The following is a 26827-nucleotide window of genomic DNA, read 5'->3' as shown; positions in this document are numbered from 1 at the left end:
AATTACATCCAAATTTGCATGTTATTTGTTTATAAAAAGAGGGCAATTTCATAGTTTTAAAAACTTTTGGCTTTTTGGTGATTTTTACTTTTCCTAAAAAATATTCACTAATATTATTAATTCCCAACCTTTAATATTCCTCCAATTTCCATCCATACCTCTCTCTCAAATCCTTCACTTATCAAATTCCACTTATCAAGTTCCTATCCTTCACTTATCAAATTCCACTTATCAAGTTCCACTAGGATTACAAACGAATGGGAGCTACAAAGGTATGATCTTTTTACACCCTACAAAGGTATGATCTTTTTATACCCTAATTTATGTAGTCTAAGATTATGCAAATTAATTAAGTATAATTTGATATGTATTCTGCTGCTCATGTCTACTACTTTCTATTGATTAGATAATACAATTAAATTAAATATAATTAAACTCAATTGAATTGCCCCATTAAAAGTTTAAATTGTTTTTTTTTTTTTTTTTCTTCCCAGTCCAAACTCACCTTAAACAAGTAAAATATCGGCCCATCCACATAGATTACTAGAAAGGAGTCAATAAATCTATCATATATTATATATCGCATCTCGTCCCCAAGGAGTATGTTAAGAGAAAAGTAACAACAGGGTATTTTGGGTTAAAAAGGAAAAAATTGCTGTGAAGATAACAAATTTATCAAGAAACTATCCTGGTTGGGTTCACTACCAAAATCTTCCCTCAAACAAAATCCAAACAATAATTACCCATCAAAATTCACTCATCTAACTTCTTAAAGAGAAATGGACTGTTGATCAATGCCGTTCATACCGAAAATTTCATTTCCACTTTGCCATGAGACTCTGGTTTCTTGTTAACGAGTTCCTCTGAAGCAGACGAACTGGCAGCAGCAGAGGAAGATGAGAACTTGCATAGCTGAAGTATAAGATCATGAGGAAGACATTTTTATCTGAATTTGTCGGTGTACATGAACAAGAAACTCGATGTATGAAGGGCCAGTAGAACTTTTATCTTCTATCATATTCGAAAAGAATAGCATCCCTGGAGAAGTGAAGACCAAAAGAATAAAGTCACCTCAAACATCTAAATATACACAATGAATCCAAACTAAAACTAGCACCATATATTTTTTAAGTTAAAAAAAATTAAAAAATAAGCCATTCATAAAAAGAAAATGAAAAATACTAGTGTGTCTCCTAGGTTGCAATTATCTTTTTGCAGTCCACCGTGTTGTCCAACCATAATTACCAACAAAAAAAATATATTTTATTTTATTTAAAACAAAAATATATTTTATTTTATTTAAACAAAAAGGTTTCAGAGTTCTCTACTGCATGGTTGACTAATTGGGATGGACTAAAACAAGATAGATGCAACTCATAATGCATGCACGAGTATTGCTAAAAAGATATGCTCAGCTGGGGGCAGGGAATTGGGATGCAACATTACCTGATTGGTCTCCTTTCTTGCACAACCTCAAGCTGCAAAAAGGAGGGGGTAAATGTTAATCAAAAGTAAAAAAAAAAGTAGATGAAAAAGGAAATTTAAGCACCTTAATAAATTAATTTGCTCCACTAAATAAGGGGCAGTTTTCGGAGCCCATGGAAGTATTGACCAACTCTTCCATCATGCACCAAACTAAAATAGTAATGGTGAGAGTAACATATTTTGGGAGGAAAGGAGAGAGTTTCCCTCATGTTTTCATTTCAATCCAAGCGGCCTTGTATGGGTCAAAGTTTATTCCTACCTTTTTCGGCAGAATATTCCTCTTGGACATTTTTCATTTATGTGAATCAATTGAATTACACTTGGATCTGGCATCCTTGTTGAGTATCATTCAATTCATCACTGTTTTTGTGTACAAGGACAAAAGAAATTTTATGCAAGTTATTTTTCGAGCACAAGTCTTTAGACAAATTTTTCCTGTTGGATTAGTGAATACTGTTAGCAACCAAAGACACCTGAAGAGTCTCAACTCTTGCTATGGGTCCGTTGAGATTTTTATGCAAGTTTTTTAAAGCCATAGATCCCGAATTGAAAATATGGGTTTGTGAATATCATCTGGGATTCAGGTGCCTAAAGGGTCCAACTCCTTACTTGAATCCCAGAGAAATTAACACATAGGCTTCCCTTCAGCGCTCAGAGCATATACCAATTCACATTAATATCCCTACTGTAAAAGCTCAATAGAGGAGTTTAATCACCTATTCTTGCATTTTATAGTGAAACATATAGCCATTCACGTAGGTAGCAAAGAAACTTTTGACCTTGAGAGATTTACTAGAAGATTTTTTTCTTGAGGTATTAGTACAAGGCTTAGGAAGGACCGCGCCAGCTTGCTTCAACATTGGCAATTTGCTGGGGTGATTATGGAAAGAAAGAAATAGCTGAGTCTTTAGGGATAAAACTATCGGTGCAGGCAATTGTTAGAGGGTCATCAAAGATGACCTACACGGTTAAAGATTTCTCTGCATCTTCAATGTTGTCTTCTAGTCCAGAGCTTTGTAACATTCCTCTCCTTTTGATTTTAAAAGATAGGACTTTATTTGACCACCATTATCTATCATATAGTAGGCTATACCCTATGTCCCCTCCTTTTTGCATTCATTCATTTAGGCTAAATGTATATCTCCCCAACAAACACAAAAAATGGATCCAAAACTTTAAAAAGGTAATAAATAATGATGAATTTATGATAAAATGCATAAGTATTATATGAGTCTACCGTAGGTAGGAACATCTTTGACGCCGTATCTCATTCATCAAGTCATTGAGTTTCTTTGATAGAGGATTGTTGTACTGCTGCAGCACAAACTGAGCACGTGAAAGATTTAAAAGACATTAGATTCCATCCAACATATGAATCCAATTAAGACATCTCATGTATAATTTATCAAGTTCGCAGCAATTTTATATACCAGAACCATGATAAGAAAAAAAGAATAACAGCAGTTCTCTTTTCCCTCTATCATCATCTCCTTTCTAGAGTCAATGGCCAGATATTATTTTACTTCATCTATATATATACAAATTGATGGGAAACAATAACTTCATCGATGCGATGTAGGGGCACCTATCCAATGGATTACAGAAACTTCTCCAATTGGTCTTAAGATTAGTTAAACTTTAGTTACAAAAAAAGGAGATAAATTTAATTTTACACCAACTCAGATATAAGAAAGTTATAGAAGTGAGAAATGTTATATTTTTTTGTAAAACCAAGTGAATTTATGTTCTACATGATTTTTGCTGGCTACGTGATTAAAAATGAAAAACTCTGTGAGCAGTATAAACAATATTATCCATGCCTAGGTGTGCGCCCGAGTGCGCCTTTCAGAACACTGGGCTTACCTCCCCTTTTATAATCCCATTCAATCAATAAAATTGTTTCTCATCCCATAAATGAATAATATGCATATTTAACATGCTAGGCAATTCTGCATAGCAGAGTAATACCTGAGCCGGAATTTCGTCAACTGAGGAAATACCAAATAACTGCTGCAGTATGTCTCTATCAACCAAGTTCCCAACGTATACTAAACAATCTTCACCATTCTCAAGAAGATAAATTCCTTCTTCGCTCACATGCTCACTGGAAAGAGGAATTGGAGTACCCGGAGTTGAATCACCATCCTGCCAATAAAGAGGAGTTAACACCAACTGAGAACAGTGCACCACTGAGAAAGAAAAGAAACAAAATATACGAACAAAGTGAAAGTCATACCTCCGTATCAAGGTTATGTATAGCCAACATTCTAGGATAGACCAAAGGAACAGCCAGAGGAATTGGGAGGGAAGAAACATGGTTGACCCAAAAAGATCGATCATCAATTCTCCCTTCAGTTCTCAAACCTGTACTTTTTATTAACGCTGAAAGAAGCCAATAGAATAATATCATTGATCCCCATCCATGTACCAAAAATTATCAGCACAAATATGCTTATACTTTAGTCTTATGCTTATGAACACATAACTGAATTCTCTCCATTCGATAAATTCCACTAAATATCTTAGTTAAATCCCATATTCTCCAATTTCCCAAGATGATCCAAAGATTATTAACCACCAAGTCTTTATAAAGATGCTCCTGTGTGTTCTCCAGATAATACTATTTATTGATGTACGAGTTCAGAATTAATGCACAAAACAAATGTTGTTTGTAAAACCTAATAAGGAGAAACTGGATTTTGAAGCAAATAAACTTACTGACATATGTGTAGAAAATCGTGGGTCAATTAGATACATTATTAAATGCATAAAATACACACCAATGGTATAAAGTGGCAGTAGCTTTAGAGCCTCTGGCAAGATGAGTTGTCCAGATGATGATACTGTTGCACAATACTTGCGGTATGAAAGCAAAACGTTGACACAAAGATTTGTAATACGTTCTCGAATTTGCAGGAGTGGAGATGAAGGTACTTCATTTGCCGCTACAAAAGTTAGACAAAAATGTAAAAACATAATGCAACTAATTAACTAGAGAATTCATATTGAAAGAAATATTAAAGGTCGCATATAGCATTGAAAGGGCAAAGCATGAAATCGATTCCAGTGACATTAACAGTTTGTTCGCGCGGCTGATTATATGTCATCTGACCACAATCAATCAACTATGAGGAAGTCCTAAATGTAGATGTGAGACCTTTTCTTTTTTTTTGAAAAGGAAGGAAACAAGAACTTCTATTGAAAATAAATGTATATGTGAGACCAATGATAATGGCAGAGCAAGTAGCAACAGTCTCTTATCCCCACAAAAGAAAAGAAGAAGATAACTTTTTTTAAAAAGGAAACGAGAAAAAAAGAAGATAACTACAGCAACAAACTGCAAAAGAGACTTATTATAACAAAATTTAAAAAAAAAAAAACCCAAGAAAGTGAAGATACCTTGCTTCAGAAAACATGCGAACTGAGTGTCCAAGTCAGCTGATCGGAAGAGATTATTCAGCATACTGGTGCAAGGTAGAGATAAAGTGGAGACACGAATTCTCCTCTGACCAAATACTGTAGTGTAGAGTAGCGCACACTACAATAGTAAAAGAATATAAATGAAATATGTAATAAGTCATTCAATCTTAACCAGCAGTTTCAATTTAATGACAAAATAATAGTGCAAAAATATCAATGCAATGTATATGTTTCTTAAAAAAGACAATAATAATAGTGCAAAAATATGGTTAAAACTAGACAGCCACTATCTCAACTAGAATTGCTGTCTTAGGCATGAGTACAGATTAGATATGTCTCTTCCAATTCTTTAAAAGCATCATCATGAAATCCAATCCCCTGGGGCAGCACATGTTCTTCAACCAGAGAGAAGTGGAATGAGAAAGTACAGACAGACCATAAATTTCTAAGATGACATCCATTAAACACATAAAAAGTTCTGCAGATAAAGAGAAGAATTCTAAGAAACAAGACCAAGAAGACCCATTTTTTGTGTATTGGTTCAATCCATTTTTTTCTAAGACCTTTTGACGTCATCGGCAGTTGGAACACTATATTCATAATTCTTTTACGTATCAACACCTATAACTTCAAAGGACAGGTCTTTTGGTGGGGGTTGGGGGGAGAAGGGAAAAAAAGGAGAAAGACAAAAACACACCTGGAAAGCACATTCCGAGCCATCCTGTAACTTGTCGTCATGTTTTAAAGTTACCATTATAGTCTTGTCACAATCAATCTGTAACAAAGAGGATCATGGACCATGGTAAGACAACCACCATAAACAACAAAACGGCACATAATTTTACTAGCAACAAAGAAATAATAGCATCACGCTGATACTCAACAACTATGGAAGAGTTAAGCTTTAGCAAAATAGAACATAGCTAATACTAACAAAACCAGCTTAATCTACCCAACCCCCCCCCCCCCCCCCCCCCCCCCAGGTTGTACCTTTGATGTTTCTTATCAAAGAAAAACAACCAGTTTAATGAAAGTGAAAAGTGAAAAAGGTACAAGTACTAAATAAATACGACAATCAAAAGTTGATCCTACCTTGTAAGAAAAATAGAAATGAAAATTTGCAAAATAGAGGGGAAGCATTGAAGTACATAATTGTAGCACATGCTACACTTCTTTAAACCTTACTTAACACAGGATGACATCAAGGACAAGTTGGCTCTATCCAAAACAAGATTGGTAGAGATCGCTGACTATTCTAAAGACTTGTTTAGTATTTTATAAAAGTAATATGTAGAAACTAGCATACCCCAGGTAAGTCAACATCTGTAGGGATGCGTTTGCAAAAATTTCCATGGTACTCTTGTACTTGAATTCCCTGAAAAAGGATAAAATTACTACTCATTCACAAAATAAAGAAAATGAAAGCCACGCAATCTTTCTCGTTGACGAAAATGAAAGTCAAACAAAAATAATACCTGGCTGCATCTAACACGCATCACAGCCTCAAAACCTTGAGGCCTTGTGATATTCCATCTAAGATCATTATAGAGCTTGGCTGGATCAGAAAGAACTGAGAAAGGGTAATAATAATATACCTGTCACACAGTAGATAACCAATTAGGTAGGGTATGGTTAAAAAGAAGTTCCACCTTGCTTTAGGAGGTTTAAAGGAATAGTTGACAAGAAAAGATTCAAAAATCAATAATCAAATGCATTATTTGATCCTGTTTAAAACTGAAGTTACAAGAACTCAACCAGAAATATGATACTACATAGATTAATGACTCAAAGAGGTCGTGTAATAGAATGCAAAAAAGACATGAAGTACGAAGAATAAAGGGGGCTTGAGACTATACTGATTTAATAAGAAAGAGACTAACAGCCAGATGTGTAAAGACCAACCCCACCAAACCATCCCCAGATAACAGGAAAATTCCCATCAACAGAAAATGAGGATTATATTTTAAGGAAAATACCTCAAATATATATCTCTAGAGTTGCCAAAAACAAACACTCATACCTGGCCACCAGTGGTCCTTGCAATGACAGAAATAGAAGCAATATCAATGTAATTCTGGGTAGTGAGGAACACGTCAACACAGACCTAGAACAATAGTAGAAGACAATAATGGATCATAAAGCTCTGACTCGCTTCGAGCTGACAAATCCTGCCATATATCAATGACAACGTGTAATGAAAGACCACACTCACCTGATACTCGGCCAGTTCAATTGCCATTGTCTTGTAAGACATGTCAGCTGGTTGTAGTAATTTATGAGCCTCCTGAAGAAATAAAAATGTTTTATGAAAATGAAGGATTTCAATTTCCAATTAAGCATAAAATGTACTTTATATTTCTACACCGAACAACGATATACTAATGCGTGAAACAAAGAACTATGAAGTAAAACACAACAAACTGACCAATACATGGTGAAAAGTAACACAAGGGGTAGGATTAATCATTGATTGCAACCTTTATGCAATTGGATCTTTTTTCTTTTTTTGGAAAAGCAAATGAGACCTTTCATACACACAACCTTTATGCGGTTGTAAATAACACTGAACAACACAATAATGATAAAAAAAATAAAAAAAAAAAAAAAAAAAAAAAAACTGATTCCACTGGCAACCACAACCAGAAAGCTTTAATTCATACTTAGAAAACCATAGATTTTATATGTTACTGGTTATCTTATATGTCGTTTCTTGGGTGAAGAGTCTTTACACTCTAAAGGAAACTGGTAGTAGTAACATTGTTCCAAGAAATACAGTTTATCTAATTTTGTTAAAGAGAAACAAGTCTCCTTCATTAAAAATTAATGAGACAAAAGCTCATAGTACAATAGGATTATACAATAAACGAAAGAAAAATTAGGATCAATAGACACCTAGACATCTCAACTAGGATGACACCGCTTAGCGTTCTCATCATATCCAAACAAAACTAAGAGGCTAACATACTATTTCAACCACACAGTAAACTGTGAAGGATCCACACACCCAGACCAAATCCCAATAGAACATTTGTACAACCGGTGACTTTCCTTCAAACCGATAATATTGTGTACCTAGTTTCAAAGTTCAGAAGAATACCTTGTCCCCAGAAGAAATATTTGTTCTCCCTTCAGCCTCCCTGGCAGAAAGAGCTCCAATACCAATTGATGGCAAGACTGTATTTCGCAAAAAGTAATTAAATTAGGAAGAAAATAATATACTCAGCAAAACAACTAGGTGGTGCTAAACAAGAAAAGATGTAGTCGTAACAAAAGCTCAACTACTTACTACTGATTAATTGGATTCAAACAACAACATCATAAATAGTTTAAATTATGTACCACTTTCCCATTAGTATTATAGAAAAAGTTTCTCTAATAAGACCGAGCTGTTTCTTTTCTCCCCCAAAAAAAATGCAGGAAGGAAAGTAGCATAAAGTCAAATGTTGATGGGATATTTGCAATACACCCATAAAGGAAAACTAACTTGTGAAGACAAAGATTTAGGAGAACGATAGGACTTAGATACTAATGAGCAAAGAAATGAGATAGAACAGACTATTTTCATATCGCCAATTCCTGTACCACATTCTGAAAAATATATTCAACTAGAAGCACAAATCATGCCAAGAAGCACAAATCATGCACAAATCAGGACAAAATCCCAATACAAGAACTCCAGTCACACAGATGAAAAATTGAAATATTATGCAGCTCAGCTAAATGAAATTGGTAATTGGCATGGAAACGTAGTGCCAAGAAAAAATGAAGCCCTTTTCTCATAGGTGATTAAATTTTGTACATCATTCAAGTGCCCATGCGATCATGCCGAACTTGCTCACAACACTCTTATCCAAGGTAACATCTCCAGTGCATGAATAGTAGTAATAATTTTCATGTTGTATTCATGCTAAAGAAAACAACAAAGAACAAAAAGAACAAAATAAGAGGCAAGCAGCAATATGTCCTCGATAAAAGAATATGTAATATGAACTTGCCTGACTGGAATACCAAAATCTTGCCTCCAGTATTTTTCATGGCCATGAAAGCTGCCTAAAAATAGGTCCAGAAAACTACTATCAGAATATAAAGTATAGTTTTATTTTCAAGTGAGATGCTTTCTATTTATTGACCTTGAAAGCAAAATTCGGAGCTGCATGGAAAAAAATTATTACGAGTAAAAGCAAGATCTAACTTTTGCTACTGAATCAACTGTTGCAAGAGTCTAGCCTATACCATAAGTGAAACCCAGCCAACACTTTTTCAAAAACCTGAAAAATATTGAGCAATCAGCACCACGCATCTACTCGTCCACTACACTGTTACGTAGCAATAAAACAAATGCCAAGTTCTCTTTCATTTTGTGGAATTGGTTCGATCATTGATCTTGGCATATCCTTTGAACGACATATCAATGCGAAGTACATGGGATGGAATACTTTCTAAGCGATGCTTTTGAGATTCTTAAGCTAAGCACATTCTAAAGCCTTGTTTATCTTTGTTGAGTTTCAAAATCTCTCTTCATTTTATTACTAACAAGTGGAGGGTCTACCAGTCAACCTTTTGTTTAGGTGGTTTAGGGGACTTTTGGGCTGGCTTTTTTCCTCTCTACTATAATTTTGCAACTGCCCTTTCTTGGAGACATTTTTGTTCAGAGAATGAAAAGAAAACAATTGCAGAGTAGTCAAGGATCATAGAGCAATAGATAACATACTTTGATTGCAGCACCAAAGGCTGACTCGGTGGTTCTATTACTCTGAAACATTGTCGGAATACTATCAAGCAACAACTCCAAATGTTGGCGGCACTGTTCCCACAAACAAGAAGTGACATTAATAAAAAAATATGAAAGGTAAAAAAATAAATCAAATGATTGACATAATCAAAATCAAATATTTTGGAGAAACTAACCTCTGAAAGTTGAACAATGACATCAGATTCCAGAGGAGTATAAACATCTTGTACATCAGGGACTATGAGCATCAAAGGCTGAAAGGAAGAAAGAAAATGGACACCAATAAATAAATAAATAATCAGAGACTATTATTAACCGTTCCTAATAAGAGCCATATACTCTCAAAGAAGAAACTCCCCAAAGATTCCATCAAGGTCAAGGGCAGGGATTGTCAAATAGTACTAGGATCGAATATCTACTTTAACTGGGTGACACTTACATTAAATTTTGTACGAACATTGATGATTAGTTATAGCTTTTCATAATGATACTGGAACTATGTTACCTAATTTGACCTGGAAGTAGTATAGTGTCAGTCAACTGTCAAATTAGTATTGACCAGATCAGGATTGCTGGGTTTCAGAAGTTAGTTTTAGCTGTGGTATTTAGGAGGGGGCAAAACCTGTATGAACCGAAGACCAGGTGAAAATTTGATCATTTTTGCCTTCTGGGGTTTTCTCTTTTACAAGCATCGGACCAGATGAAAGCTTAACCACTCAAAAATGGGCACATGCAGAATTGCTCTTGGCTCATCTCACCTCAGAGGTTTTGCCTATCCAAGGCTAGGTTTCAAAGAAAAATGTTGATTTAAATGTTCCAAAAATAAATTAATTACAAGGAGCCAGAAGGGCAACAAATGTCACTAGATTGACAATACTACTTTTTCATCTATCTTTTGATATGATTAGTTTCTTTTCCACCAATTTTCCAGATAACAGTTATTACATCCATCAACAAGATGCCTTTATGGAACATCAAAAGAAATGCCTAAAATGGAGATAGATAACAATGATCGAAATGTGACCTGTTGTAATGCACGTTTCAGATTGTAAAAGTGAATTGTTGTGTCAAATGTAGCAATCCCGACAAATGTACGAGGACCTTCCTGGAACATCACAGTGTCATCAGTCATCTAGGATAGTAAAAATAAAGCTCATAAAAAGTGAAGCTGGATGAAACAGGGGAAATCAAATTTTTGCCAAGATCATCAACGCAAATTGTATTTGTAAACACCAGTTTAAGCCAAATCCAACATCCACACACTAATACAGAAAGGGAAAAGGAGGACAGAAAACAATGATAAAGAACACTCTAAAGGAGGGAAAAGATACAGAAAACATAGACAAGCAAAACAAATAGAAAAATCTTCAACCTCAAAGTTCGTGCTTAAATTTCACATGGGACCCAATTTATCAAGGGGGGGTTGATAGCAGAAACATTTAGAGTAAAAGATTGTTGGATTGCATAAAAGAATTTACCAAATTTCTCACAGCATTTAGATTATTGTAATGAGTCCAGTTAACAAAAATGGCAATCCACAATGGAAAAGACAATGTATTCACTTAAAGGAGACAAGATAAACCCCGAGAGAACAATATAACAATTAAGCATAGGTTGCATTGATAACTGCATCAGAAGATAGCAAAACTACAGAGACAGGCAAACTATGCAACGGTCCAAAGTTCAATTGCATAAACCAAATGTTAAAACTCAAAAAAGAATAGAACAAAAACCTAGTGCTCACAAACTGATACAACAGTTCCCAACACCTAGGAATTAAAAGTTTAAACAGTACAAAATTGATAGTAAAAAAGAGACGAAAGTCAAGTTCTTTTCTTTTCTTTTTAGCGAGAAACAAATTTCACTGATAAATGAGTTTTTTCATCGAAACAACTTTTATTGAGAAAAAATGAAAGAATACAGGGGCATACAAAAAAGTCAACCCAACAAAACACCCCAACTACAAGAAGGGGGTCCAACTCAATAAAATGTTACCAATGGAATAGTTACAAAAGGTCTTCGAAATCGAAGCCCAAGGGGAAACTTGAAATCTAACCAAGACTAGACCTCACTAAGATCCCTTTTCCTACCACGAAGCACCCTATTGTCCCCCCCCCCCCCCCCCCCCCCCCCCCCCAATATCCCAAATAACAGCACACACCCCAGCCAGCCACAAAAATTCATGCACCAGTTGATAAATGAGCTTAAAAGGCTCCCATCACCTCAAGGTGTTACACAATAGTTCATACACCAATTGAACATATCAAAGATGACTATTATATTACAGCAGTTTCAGTTTATGGAAGACAAGGAAGCAGGCTTGCAAGAAATTGCTCTTCCAAAATATAACCAACAGAATACTATTATTTCAGAGTAGTCAAGTAATTATATGGTTTTTTTAACAAAAAGAGGACTTTTCATTGATGCAACAAAAAGAGAATAAAACTCAAATTAAAATGATACACAATAATTAATTTAAATAGATGCACCCGCAAGCGTGTGTATGGGTGTGGGGTGGAGGGTAAAGGGTGACATGATACCGATAATTTATGGTCATGCATCACACATATACTGCAAGAAAGAAAAAGTTCATAAATCCTTGTAAAAACAAGTACGAATACCACAGAATACCATTGACAGCTATTTGTTATACAGAAATTCAGACATAAATAATGTACCCCATCAAATGTAGAACTTACTGGAAGATCAGAAATAACTTGACTAATTGCACTGCACGCTGCAGCAGTTGCACCAGTTTGTATAGCATTCATGGATACATCGATGAGGAAAAAATAAACAGCTGGCATTGGATCACGCACCTGGAGTAAAAGATGCAAAAGAAACAGTAGGCATAAATATTTATATGCATGTATACACACAAGTGCTTTGAGTTAAGAGACCAAAAGAGCAGGAAAAAAAAAATCCTGCTTATCTCTCGAGCTCAGTTACTTTTATCCTTTTCTTTATCAATAAAATAGAAACTCATAGATCAATAGAATAAGCTAGAAAAGAGTGAAAATCCAACCTCGGAAGGCAAGAGTTGTTGGAAGAACACGTTCCAAAAAGCCAAAGATATCAAAACATTTAGAGAATAATTACAAAAATCTTTGTGGACACAAAGTGGGGCCAGAGAGGGCATAGTTTGGTCCATAAAGGAGAAGGTGTAAGTGGAAGGGGAAAAAACCCCTCAATCTCTACCTTACAATAGGTGTGATTTTTCTCAAACCATGCGCACAACACAAGGTTAGGAAAAGGTTGGTCTTCGGGTAGAGCAGCTTTTTCACAAAAGGTGGAAAACTCAATTTTATCAGATCAGTGTTGAATGGCATCCGAAACTACATTCTCCCATTCAGAGTACCTAGTTCAGTTTGTAAGAGAAACGAGAAGCTCAGGAGTGGCTTTTTGTGGTAAGGTTCATGAAGGAGGGACCCACCTTGTGAGCTGAGAGGCGATTGGAAAACCTGTGAACTTAGGAGGTCTAAAACTAAGGAGTTACAAGATTACAAACCCTTGTTGGCAAAATAGCTTTGACATTTTCCCCTTGAGTCTAATACCCTCTAGTGGAGGATCATTGCGAGTAAGTATGAATCTTACGGAGTACCTAGTTCAGTTTGTAAGAGTATTGAGAAGCTCGTGAGAGGCTTTTTGTGGCAAGGAGTTGATGGAGAGGAGACCCACCTTGTGAGCTGAGGTATAATTGGAAAACCTGAGAACTTAGATGGTCTAAAACTAGGGAATTAAAAGATTCATTACAAACCCTTGTTGGCAAAATAGCTCTGACATTTTCCCTGAGCCTAATACCTTCTAGTGGAGGATCATTGCGAGTAAGTTCACATCTTACTCTTTGAGTGGTTATCCGGTGGGATTAACGCATAAACATAGGAATTTGTGGAAGGACCCGAAGGACCCTACCGAAGGCAAAGAATCTCCTCTGGAGCCTGGGTTATCGCCCTCGAGCTCCCCTCTTTTTTCCCATTTAGTTCATTGTGTCGTGGGGGAGGGAAAGGAAACTTTTTTTTGGGAGAAGCATTCCACTCTGGCAAGCACAAATGATGTCACTCATTTTACAAATTGGTCTACATCTGAGCCAGTTGATAATCTTTGGAGTACATAAAGTATACTACTTGATGGTGTACAAATCACAACAAATTCTTTTGTTATTATAGCCTCCTAAAGATTTTGAATGATTGGAAAGCTTAAATGGCTTAGTTTCCGTTGGCAAGGGTTTCCTTATCCACTGGCCTTTAGACTAGTTCTCTCATCTTTTATTTATTAGCTGTTTGTTTCATACCAATAAAAAGAACAGAGTAATTTGGTCAACGTGATTGAAAACAATAACTAAACAGCCAGGACAAGAAACAAACTCCACGCAAACAGAGTATCATAAAACAACTACCATACCATGTATTCCTTAGAAGCAACAAATTCTACTGTTCCCCTACACAGTTCGGGCCTTTCATCAGCATCTCTTCTTCTACCATCAGGACCAAGATTACAGTGGTATTCACGAGGAGTCTCATCAGTAAAACCTGGAAAAGGAATGACATAGAGCGTTTAAGTCACCACCTACAGAAGAAATGACAAATAGAATTCCACATATGCAAGACATCATTTGACATCCAATAAAAATCAGTACTGTGTATTTTATAAGAACTAAATAAGGAGGTGCCTGGAAGAAAAGAAGCCAGAAAATTACCAAGGATGATGACATCACGAATCCAGAAAATAAACAAAGATGGTAATTCAACCTAGTTTCAGATATTATGAATGATAGTCCTACGTCAATCGAGCGTAAATGTCCAAGAATTAAGAAAATGAAAATATCCCACTATCAAAAGTAGAAACATTTTTACTGACCACACAAATTACAGATGAATCGCCGTCCCTGATCGATGAACTTCATAAAAGGATTTATATAGCCTTTGCAGCGAGAACATCGGACAGGCCCACTTTCCCCAAAATCCACAACCTATAATATAAAATCCACTGAATAAAAACCCAAAAGATTGTAACAATATTCTCCAAGAAAATATAATAAGTTATAAGCCAGTAAGAGTGTATTTATAAATTTAAAAATTGTTGCAGAACAAATAAATTCATCAGAACTTTGTCATTTTGCTGGATTACAATAGTTCATTGGCTTTGATAGTTGCTATAATGTTTAATTAGAGGTCCCAATTTCAAACCTTCCACTGAGCTTAATGTAACACTTGATGTCCGTCGGGTTAGGGGGGCCTTAGGGCGGGCGGGTATGCCCAAGTTTAGGAGAGTCAACTCCCCAGTATTTAAAAATGAAAAAAGAACAGAAAAAGGAAAACAAAACTAAATTTACACAACAGTGATGTTTTTTACAAGAAACGACGACTTATTGATATAATGAAAAAGGAAAATGTTTAAAGGATATACTCTAACTGTTATTATTACATTTTGGGTTTATAAAGTCAAACTCAAACGGATGCATTACTTACTTGGATGGGCTCCTCAGAAGGATGGAGAAGAGCAAACGGTTGGACTAGCAAAGCTAATTGCATGGCTGATGTACTCAAAAGGTCAGCAGTGCACGGGATCTGAAAGATTGTGAAAATTCAATGAATGTATGATATCAAGATACAGAGATTTCACAAGGCAGCCATGAACTAGAATATTAAAGAAAGATAAAAATGAGAAAATGATGAAATGAATACAAGTCATTCACCTGACCAATGGTGCACCTCATAAAACGTGGACTGCAATTCCCAGTGTCTCTCACAATAAACTCACTTGATGAAGGCTTCACAAAGTGCAAAGAATGAAAATTGTAAAAATTAGAGCTTGAAAGAACCAAACACCAGCTGAAGTAAATGAATTTGAAATTCATGTTCACGCAACAACACTAACAGTAAAAGAATCACTTGGACAAGAAATCAAAGAATGGGAAAATTGAAAGGAGAACATGATTAACACCATTTATAGCCAGAAAGTACCGGGGGCAGATTGGCCTGATTGTTTTGACGAGTGTCAAATAGGATGACTGATGAATTTGGGACCGGCCTTGGTATTTGATTTGGATCAATTTTTGATTGTGTGGCTGCAGGAGATCCGGTTTGACCAATAGCAGGTGAGATGGTAGTCATAGATTGGTTAGGTGGAGGTGGTGGCATCCCAAACATTCTAGGCGGCTGCAATTGACCCGAAATAGGTGGAGGAGCTGGAGCCTTGTGTTCAAATAAGACAAACAATCAAGTTTTTTTTTTCCCATATGAGGAAACCCAGCTGTTGCGAAGAAAAATTAAATAACAAAAATATGGGCAAGACAGAAAGGAAGTAATACAGAATGGAAACATGCCGCTGTAAAAAAACTGAAAGAAGTTTATGACACAATGGACAACTTCTACCTCCTTCTTGCACAGTGTTTTCTGTTTTTAAATAAATCAGTCGATAAATTATTGACTTTCAGCAGTTCAGGATAAATCCAATAATTCTCCTCACGTCTAAGGATAAGAGTTATATAGAAGAATAGGGGGTACCATATGAATATAACTTGTAAATTCTCTCTAATTCAATCCCCAAAAAAAAACATGAACGTTGGTCTGTGACTTCAACTAACTACTACACATTACACAAACTCAACAATCTCTTTTTCCTTTCTTTTTCTTGTTGTGGAACAAAAAACAGAGAACGATAAGCCTTAAATTATCAGGGATAAACTCCGTTTCATCATGAACAAACTCAACAAGCTCTCTTTCATGATTTTTATTGGTGTAAAGGTAAACATCATTTAATGTCTAGTCAACAGTTTTCTTATAATGTATGTTTAGTGAATGGGAGTTTTGAGGCTCCCTATAATCCATTCATCAATGAAATTTATTTCTCTTCTAAACAATACAGCAAGGAAACAAGGCTCTCGAAAATTTGAACTTGTTTTAGAAAAAGAAACTGCATTCGTACTTCTTGATAAGATAACACGGTTATTTTACTTTTCAATAAATGAGCCCTTAAAAGTCAGATATCTATTTGAGAAGTAAATTTACAACCATCGTGCTAACTTACATCTACCCACTAAACTCAAATGAGTTTTAATTAATATAATTTACTCAAACAATTGGATAATCTACCTATCAATTTCTAGAAAATGTAACTCGAACTTCCTAGAGAGACAGCAACAGTACTTCAACTGACAAAATGCACATTACACAAATAAAGTTGGTCATCACAGGATGCCTTTAACAGAATAACACAAAATGATTAATGCACAATCGTAACAAGTTAAAAATGAATGGTACCTGACCAGGTTGCATAGGCCATGATGGTGGTCCAAATGGGGAACCTGATGGTGGGGATACTCCTTGAGATGCCGGCTGAAATGGTGATGCCGGTTGTCCGGTAGGACCTGGTGGAGCAGAAAATTCAGAGCCACCTGGAACAGAATGCATAAATGGAGCCCGGACAGATGCTGCCATTGGTGGTGGACCTACAAATGGAGGAGGGCCTTGTGGTGCATTGACTGCTGGAGGAAAACGCGGCCCACCAGGGAAGTTGCTCTGTACAAATGCTGGAGGGCCATTACTTAACGTACCACTCTGAGCACTTGGGGGAGGTATGCTTGGGCTACTAACAGAAGGGGGGAAGGCTGCATTTGGACGTGCACCAAGTGGAGGAGCACTAAGTGGAGGCGTAACTGAACTACTGGAAAAACCAGAGGAAGGAACAGTGCTAGAAGGTGGCCTAAAAGCAGGTTGGCCTGGACCCCCAACGCCTGGTGGAGGAGGCCTAGATACTAATGGAGATGGCTGTCCAACAGGAGGTCCACTGGGTCTCATCGGAGCCATGTTTGGAGGTAATGCAGATGGAGGCCCTGACGATGTAACATTAGGTCGAGTGATTGAAGCTGGGGGTGGACCTGGCCGTGAAAATTGAGGTGGCGCACCAGGCATCCCAGCTGGTTGGGGTGCTGAGGAAGGAAAAGGAGGCGATTGACCAAATGGAGGTCTGGGGAATGAATTGGGCATTGAAGGAGGTCGATTGAGATTCATATTATTAAAATTATCGGCTAAAGAACCAGGATTTGTCTGAGAATTGGGGTAGTAATTAGGCGGTGGTGGAGAAGCTTGATTGCTGTTGCTTTCATTGGGCCGAGGTGCCCCTGGAGGCACAAGAGCTGCCATTGATCAACCAGATTCTCAGAAACCAAACTTTCCTACGCCAATTCAATAGAATTTCTCTATACAAATACGCACAACGGGTTCAACAACCCAGATCAGCTCTGCAAGAACACACCAAATCAAAAATAAGATAAAAGAATTCCCAAATCCCCGAATTCCCACAGAAATCTAACACAAACAAGATTCGATTCCCATATTCATTACACCCATTTGGCCTCCGTAAAAACTCAGAAGCCAATCACGAAATCGATGCGTATTCTCTCAATCGACCATCAAACAGATTAACAATAACGTTGAATCCGAAATTTCAGATTTCCAGCACGAAATTCAATGGAATTAAACAAACTTAACATTTACAAGATGAAATGAGAGAGCAGAATCAAAGATCCACGACATGAAACGAGATTCGTAGCAGATGAAAACAAACCTGGTGGGTTGTCGATGCAGCGGCTAGTGGTGAGAACAAAAGACCCGGCGGCAACGTTAGACGAGGCCCGAAGTGAAAAGAGAAACGAAAACGTATGATGAGGCACATGCAACTATGAAAAGCCCGTGTCTTGTATTGACAGCGTGTTTTCCTAACTATTTAATCAAATTACTCATATTGCTATTGCATTAAATTGCCATTTACCATTTCAAGTCTTTGTGTGTTTTTGTTTGAGTTTGATTAAATTGCAAGTTTAGTCCTTTGTTATTATTATTATTTTCTTATTTCCAACTTTTAAGAACATCTAATGTGCGCTTGTATTTAAAATGTTGTATATGTTATAAAATGAATAACAAATGAAAGAGAATAATATAAACCACACGAATAGAAGAATATAGAGGAGATGAAGTAGATAAGACAATTGAACTCGATATTATTTTTATGTAACAAAATTACTAAAGATATTACAACAGATAGTGGATAAACTAGTTAGATATGAGTGCACTTATTTCTCAAAATTATAGTTCTTCAAGACATCAAGTTCTTCATTATCTTTCTGATACCATATGATTTTTTTTTTCCACGTGGACAAGTGAATGAACCATCCTAAGAAAGTTCAATGATAGAACTAGTCCAATGTCGTTTGCTTTATGTTTTATTTGCAAAAGACAAAACGTATTATCTAAAAATTTTTCTAGAGAAATTTTATTGTTTTTGAAATCTTTTTAGAAATTTCTACTCAAATCTTCAAACTGTGATTTCTTTTAAAAGCGTGTGGACAAATAGGGGTTACTTTTATATCCTCGTATCAACAAAATGTAATAAGATGATGATACGTCTGAAATATTTTATAACTCACTTATTATTGAATCATCTGATTTTATAACCTTTAATCCTTGAGGAATAGAATTATTAATAAATTCATATAAATGTATAATGATTACATCCATAAGGTGTATATTAAGTTTTTCATACACAGTAAGATATGTTAGATATCTCATGGTATTATATCCACCATAAGAGAATATGTATCTCTCATATAATCAATACCAATTATTTGCGATAATTATTATGGAACTTGCCCCACTTTCTATTTGTTTTTATTACAAATACTTTATTTGTATTCTACATGTTCAATATTCTCAAAGTGTCTAACTAGTTATCACGATTTGAAACATAAGTTCATTTTGATTGGATTGTTTATTTTCACATAAGTCAATCATTTATGTATTGTCGTGACATTGTTCAATATGTCTAAGTACGAGTTACTTACTGTCATAAATAATATCGTGAGCAACATTGTATGCAAAAATGTTATTAAGTTATTTAAGTATGGTTTCATTTCTTGTCACGACATATAATTTTATCGAGATCTTTTTACAATCCCTTTTTACTTTAAGATTTTTATGAGTACTCATATTCATGATTTCTTCTAGAATATTCATATTCTTAACTGAAGCATTAATTGACTACTTCTTTTTCGAGGGTCTTTCTTTTTGGAACTCACATTTGTTTATCACGCTTCAAGCGTGATAACTTGTTGCACTGGGATATATCATTCTTATGTGGTATATTTGTAACCATTATAACTCGTCACCTTCTTACAATTGTAAATGTTCTGTAAATGCATCTGCATTTGATTTGATATTATTTTATTACAAATGAAATATCTTTTGAACTTCTAGTTTAAGGTAATCTGTATGATGGTCAAAATAAGACAATACTTATGCATTTTATTCAATTTCTTTTTCCAACATTTTCTTTATTTCTCCCTCTAATGTTGGAAAAATTGTCTCATTAATGAGAACTAGCAAATTGCATAGTAAATATATCATCTATCCAGGGTTTAATTGTTATGTCATTTTAACATGATCTCATACAAATTTAGAAGCTTTGCTATTCAAACATAAGCTACAAGATGCTCGTTCACTCATCTCAATCAATTATTAAATGTTTGGGATGCAAACTCACTAGTATTTTTAAAACAACATAATAAGTATATCTATGACCATCAATAGGATGCACCAACAATAATTAATAAACCATGAATCTCTTCAAAAAAAAAAAAGAGTTTCAATTTCAATTTTCGCTAGTGATAGTTTGGTAATTAACATCTCGAGAACAAGAAACCCCTTGACAATTTATTACATGAAAAAATCTTCTAGTTCTCCAATGGATGTCAATGTATATTTTCAATCATACATTAATTTCATTATTAACCCAAAATGACTTTCATATTAAATAAAATTATACTTGGATCAACGAACTTCAGGTTTATTGTTGCATATATATAAATTACACAAATGTGTGTGTAATATAATTGAGAAGTAAAAATAGACAAATTTTCTATATATGCACTACCCGCAGAAGATTATATATAATATATGCATATTATTATTCTTATAATCAATCTCCCTAGATATGATATCGATTACAACATATACCTCTCCAATTTGCTAAACTTCTCTTTGATAGATTTACAAAAATAGTAGTATATCAACACTATCAAGATTATCAAATTTTGAAGATGTATTGTTTAGTTTTAAGTATAATATGCATAAATGTACTATATGCAACACATAAATATTCTTATCCTCTCCAAAAGATTAAAAGGAAATTCAAATATTTCATCTCTATATAATTGGGTAAAAAGAATAATCATATATTCAGGAGATTGTAAATAATTTGTGATATCTAAATAATATTATATTTATAAGGTTAAAATAAAAACAATAATCTCTTTGATAGGTACAAATAATTTCTGAAAGTTTGCATTCATACATCGTTCTCTTTTTTCGTCGTTAAGGATTTTAATATTGTACAAGATTATTAAAGACAATATTATCGTATATCTTTTCCAAAACATATTTGAAAAATAAAATTCTCATATAAATATGTATGGTTTTAATCAAATAAACACTTTTTTCTATTAACATAATTTTGATCTTACTAAATATTGTAACATTCACTTCAGGGAATGCTATTAAATTATTTGATCGAAATTTAACATTTTTCCATATAAACATATGCTCAATATATAATATAATGTTTCAAACTTTCTCTCTCAAATTGTTACCACAAGAGCAAAGATCTTTTGATATAGCATATTTGATAAATCTATAAGATTTAACCAAAAAATTAAAGTCAATAAATACTTGATATTTAATATATGGGGAAACTTTCCTAAATATAACAAACTATTCAAATATTTATGGGTCGTCTAACAAAGCCCATAAAGTTAGTCATTTTTTAAATATTTCAGGTTTGCTCTTCCATCTTTTTCTCGAATTTTTAATCGTCTTCCTTTGTACTAATCGTCTTTTCCTGTACTCTTCTTTTTGTAGCTACGATTTCTTCCATTTTTTTTCTATTTTTAGATTTGGGTAACCAAATCTATTTCTTTCTATCATCTTTTTTGTTTTTCTCTCTTTTTTAGATGCGTGCATGTCTTTCTTCCTCTTTCTTCTTTTTCTTTTTTTTTTCATTTACTGCATGCATTGTATCGTCTTTCTTCTTTTCTTTTTTACGTTTAGATTAGGTAACCAAATGATTTGATGGTGTATAAGAATCTTGAAAAAAATTGGTAGGCATTTAAATTAGGGTAACCAAAACTAAAAGATTATGTATAAAGAATATTCAAAAAAACCATTTATACCAAATTTTGAAAAAGAAATCGTTTAGATTTGGGATAGCCAAATCTAAATGATCGTGTAGCCAAATCTAAACGATTGTATACCAAATTTTGAAAAAAAAATGTTTAGATTTGGAACCCCAAATCTAAACGATAATGTAACCTAATTAATTAAACGATCGTGTAACAAATTAGTCAAATCTAAACGATCGTGTATCAAATAGCATTACGAAATATATTACGTGCATTGTTGATGGGGCATTTTTGGTATTTTACACGTTGGACCTCTTGGCTTTTTCCATTTTCGGAATTGTTCTATATACTGTAAATACTTTGTCGCTTTTTTATATTTTTGAAAAAACCTCTAATATCTTTTCTATTTTGGATCACTCAAAAAAAGGTTATTTATATTTCTCAAACATAAATTTTATTCCTTAACAAATATGAAAATTATCTATGGTCTAAAATAGTAACCACACACATATATATACATATACTTCAAGTAGAATTTAAGTTTGAATATAGACTTATCCAACACACATGTCAGGATATACATGTCTCATGCACCCAAAATTTAGTATCAAAAAGTTTTACCATGAAATGTCTTACATAACTTGAAACCAAATTAAAGATCGTTTTTCATTAAATCTACGCTATTGCAAATTTTTCTATTTAGTCATTCTACCAAAGTAGGAAGATAAAGTACATGCAACTTTTAAACATATAAAAATATGAGTAAGGTTTCTCGATTTGATCAAATCAAATTGTAAAACTAATAACAAATGTACCTTAGCAAACAATTTCACAATTCACATATATTACATGCTTGGTTATCACATGTTTAAATTAAACTTCTTTCAACTTTATGTTTAAATTCAAGAAATATGAATGATGGTGATGAGAAGATCAATGATGAATACACCAAATACATGCATATACAACAAAATCACCAAAAACAAAATACTCACCATATTTGAATGAAATTATAAATACCTAAAAAATTATGGAGAAAATTCTAGTAGGTCTTTAACATGAATCAAAATCAATTTCTACAAAGCCTTCAAAGTAGTAGAAACTTGTGCTGATAACGTGTTAGAAAATAAAGAACAAATAAACAACCAAAGAGAAGAATATAAACAACACAAAGAAAAGAATAAAAGAATAAATAAGAAAGGAAGTAGATAAAACAATTGAACTCAATTATGGTGTGTCTACAAATGATCTCTACGACCTCTATTTATGGGGTTGTGAGAATAATGGTTACAAAACCAAACCTAAGATGAATGAAAATTTATGTATTTAGTGTTGAAGGGTTACTATTAAGTTAACAAAATTTGCAACCTTTGAAATTTAAATAAAAGCTTTATCAATCAACAATATGCTTTGGTTTGGGTGGGTGCATGGTAGTGCATGTGAACATGTATGCTTTTAATGTTTTAATCTTGTTGTTAGGACCAACTTAGTGGAAAAAAAGGGCGTTTGTAAAAATAACATAAAAAATTATAATAATAAGGTCTATGTCGCTACATTTTCCAACTTGCAAAAATAGCAAATTTAAAAGCGGATACTCCTATGATAGTCGTATGATATCATTAATTATTTGTCATATTTGACATATTCAACTGTTTTTTTTTTAATTTTTTTTTGCATCAGCAGTTTTCCCAAAAAAAAAAAACCCAAGTTTCTATTTAATAATCTTATTATTGAACAATAAATGTTTGTTAATATTGATATTTTGTGAAAAATAGTTAAAGATTTTTGTGTTTTGAGTGTGTTTTTAATACTTTTAAATGACTTTTTAGAAGAAAAAAAAACTAGTGTTTAATCTTTGAGTTTAGTGTCCAAAATTTTAAATTATGTCATTTTAATTTTTGGATTTTTAAAATTAGAATAAAACGTATTTGACACTATTTGGAGTAACTTTTGGTTATTGTAATACATTTTATTTTGAAGTTTTTTCAAAAATATAACAAAATGGTAAAATATTTATATTGTATAGAACAATTTTGTAAACAAAAAAAAAACTCACAGGTCCATAATAGGTAATGCTAAAAATACGCCCTTGGTCATCACTCAATTAATCGGCCACACGTGCTCGTGTATTTCTTTTTCTAAATGATTAGGATACGCGATTGTGTAGTTATTTTTAACTATGAAAAAAATGTCTCAAATATGGAAGAGGAACTAAAGAAATCATGAAGAGAAGATGAATAAATCGCAAAGAAGAAGAAAGAGAAGTGACGAATGGTCTATAATATCAAGGGCAAATATAGAATTTATGAAAAAAATTTATCAGCTTTATGTGCGTTTTGATTTTGTTACATGAGTCGTAAATTTTTTGGAGTTTTGTTATATTTGTGAAAATTAACCTTTGATTATTTTCTGCAAAACTCAAAATCATTAGCAAATTTTATGCCCAACCATTACACAAGTCCAAAAGGCCTAGGTTTGGCACCATGCTTCTAGATGACTAATTCTAACTGAGATGGGTCTTTAACAATGGCAAAATATTCATGATTTTAGGAAAGTAAAAAACTGTGAGTGCCAAAAGCGAGCCTTAATAAAAAAAATGACTCTCGAACACAGTTATTCTAACTAAGAAGAAGGATTTAGATAATAATCTCTCATATCTAGCGAATTCAAAACCAATGAGTCGCATTGGGCTATAAGATGAGATTGTTGTTGTATTACTTAATTAGTAATAAAAAGTTTGTGTAAAATCGTGTTCTCTTAACAAGTATGGAAGAGCCCCACTACATGAAGTGGTTTTATAGTAATGACTATTGGCTCGTTTTCATTGAAGCAATTAACCCTACCAAGTAGAGGAAAGATGAAAGGACTCTATAAAACGATTTTCAATTTAAAACGAATCAGTTAACCTGGTCTTTGAATATATTCTAACTATTAAGAAAATTCCTAGGATTTTAGGTAGGGAGGTTCTACTAAACCTATGACACAACTATTTTTGTAAGGCCCTGATCGCGTCCCCCGCCTTCTAATGAGACGAAGGCCTTGTGATAAGGATGCTATACGAAGAGATTTCTGATAGTAAAATGCGTTTCCCAAAACGATTATGTGATGGAAGGTTTTTATGCGAAGAGAGCGCGCGATGGACAACTTGACATGTTGGGGCCACTTCACCTAGAAACAGTGATGCGACCCTAATGTCAGTAGGTCGACAATTGATTGAACCCTGCCACCAAATCCAAAACAGGATAAGGGTTGGACAGAGATGCATGACATTTTGAGATTGGACCACCTCTCGCCACGGGCAAGGGTAATCGTTTCGACATAGGAAAACTCTCCGGAGAGACCTATAAATAGAGGTATTCAGAAGTTGCTTTTATCTCGAGCTCACTTAAGAGAAAATTGAGAAGATTTCGAAGGTTTTCAAATATCCAAAACAAGCTTGAATCCGACAAGATTTGCAAGAAAGTGCAGAGGAAACTCTTGGTCAAGGAAGCTAGGCTAAGGAGCTAGTTGATTCTGATTGTGAGTGTTTTTTCTTACAAAATTTCCAAATGAAAAGAACTTCTAGAATGTGTTTGAATCCTTAATTATATTTCTGTTGAGACCACGAATTATATGATTTTTCTTGTGCTTTCAAATTGTTAAAATCATATAATTTATAAACGAAGAGGATTACTATAAATTGGAATGATATCTTCTGGAAAATGTACGAGAACTAATAAAGGTATGAAATGATCTTTGTACCCCATGTTATAAAATGCCTCACACTTGCTATGTATTCTGGTGTGAGATGCCTTATCCTTTAAGACGTGCTCCTCTCGGAGTCGTTAAACGCCACACATGGTCACCTTTCGGGATCCAAATGACCAAGCTGCATTAAGCAAGCCATAGCTGTAACACTTTACTTACAAGCCTTATAGAACTCTACATTTAAGGATGACAACCTCTAGGCGCCTAATACCTACACTTGCTCTCCGTTCGGGATACAAATGATCGAAGTCATTTCACCAAGGTGGAGTTTGTTTCCAAACTCCTCCTTGTGCGCGTTAACTATATTCTTGCTACTTACCCTCTCGAGTAGTTGGCGATATATACTGGCCAAGTGATGAAAAAACTTAACTAACGCGATAAGAAATATAAGCTAACCTTCTTATAAAAAACTCATCGTAAAACTTAAACTATAGATAACACAAAGATGAGTGAATAATGAAGAGATGAATGGATCGAAGAGGTATAAGTATGCAATGTATTAAATAATATAGGCCTTAGGCGACTGTACAATATGAATGAATACATTACACCAAAATATACAAAAATGAAAATAATAGAAATGCTAATACAAATTAGGGGAAAGATGGAAAAGGGATATTTTTCATTCAACCTCAAGCTCTCACTCGTTGACTGACCGGAGAAGATGACGAAAGGCTTTACAAATGGTGGAAAGGCTATTCCTTCACCACTCTCTGTGGACTTGGGCTATTCGGGCCCCTTTGGGTCCATTCAGACCTCATTGCTTGATGGTAATGGAGTCCTTTATATAGGCAGATTTAGCTTCACTTGTCTTCTAGCGAACCTTTTCTCGTCTAATCTTCTTGTAAGTTCCTCTACGATTCACCAAGCTTCTTTTTTTGTTCATAATCTTGCGTATAAACATTAAAAATATGGTGAAACAGACATGAAAGCTTATGTAAAGTGTATTTCCAAATATTTATGAATTTATAACATAAGCTACACGTTTTGACATATTTCTTATACATTTTGGTCACATCGTTCTACCTAAAAGGCTAAAATAACTTGTATTTCTACAAGTTATCATCTTCATCTTTACCCAATTTGCCTGAGATTGAAGGAATATTTGTACGTGGAATCTTAGCTTCACTTTCTTCATGCTTTTTCAGTTGAGAATGTTGTATTTGTTGAAGGTCTTGTTGCATAGGCTTTTCTTGATTAGGATGTGAATGAGAAAGATCTCTTAAGTAAGACAAATAGCCTAACTTAACGAGAAATTCTTTTATCATTAA

General features: G+C 34.3%; 1 protein-coding gene across 1 annotated transcript; it reads right to left on the bottom strand.

Annotated features, from left to right (window-relative positions):
- Window positions 1–554: 554 nt before the first annotated feature.
- Window positions 555–18351, bottom strand: LOC103499469 (protein transport protein Sec24-like At4g32640). Its single transcript, XM_008462478.3, has 25 exons — window positions 18206–18351; window positions 16900–17879; window positions 15601–15831; window positions 15333–15407; window positions 15106–15204; window positions 14495–14606; window positions 14039–14166; window positions 12337–12456; window positions 10662–10742; window positions 9814–9891; window positions 9617–9709; window positions 8901–8955; window positions 8003–8079; window positions 7118–7189; window positions 6926–7009; window positions 6381–6500; window positions 6212–6280; window positions 5603–5680; window positions 4885–5023; window positions 4266–4430; window positions 3722–3867; window positions 3454–3630; window positions 2723–2811; window positions 1447–1478; window positions 555–1038 (listed from the first exon to the last, which is right to left on the bottom strand). Exons 2-25 carry the CDS (start codon window positions 17779–17781, stop codon window positions 926–928), a joined length of 3315 nt encoding a protein of 1104 aa, XP_008460700.1. The 5' UTR covers window positions 17782–17879; window positions 18206–18351; the 3' UTR covers window positions 555–925.
- Window positions 18352–26827: the final 8476 nt, after the last annotated feature.

The sequence above is a fragment of the Cucumis melo genome, chromosome 5 (genome assembly GCF_025177605.1).
Source record: "Cucumis melo cultivar AY chromosome 5, USDA_Cmelo_AY_1.0, whole genome shotgun sequence".
Taxonomy (NCBI): domain Eukaryota; kingdom Viridiplantae; phylum Streptophyta; class Magnoliopsida; order Cucurbitales; family Cucurbitaceae; genus Cucumis; species Cucumis melo.
Note: the sequence above shows the minus strand (reverse complement) of the source record. Positions and strands in the feature narration are given on the sequence as shown.

Coding starts and splice junctions, on each gene's coding strand:
- LOC103499469 (XM_008462478.3), bottom strand. CDS start 17,781: ATGGCAGCTCTTGTGCCTCCAGGGGCACCTCGGCCCAATGAAAGCAAC. Junction 7,010..7,117: donor TTGAACTGGCCGAGTATCAG/GTGAGTGTGGTC, acceptor CTATTGTTCTAG/GTCTGTGTTGACGTGTTCCT. Junction 2,812..3,453: donor TTGACGAAATTCCGGCTCAG/GTATTACTCTGC, acceptor TCACGTGCTCAG/TTTGTGCTGCAGCAGTACAA.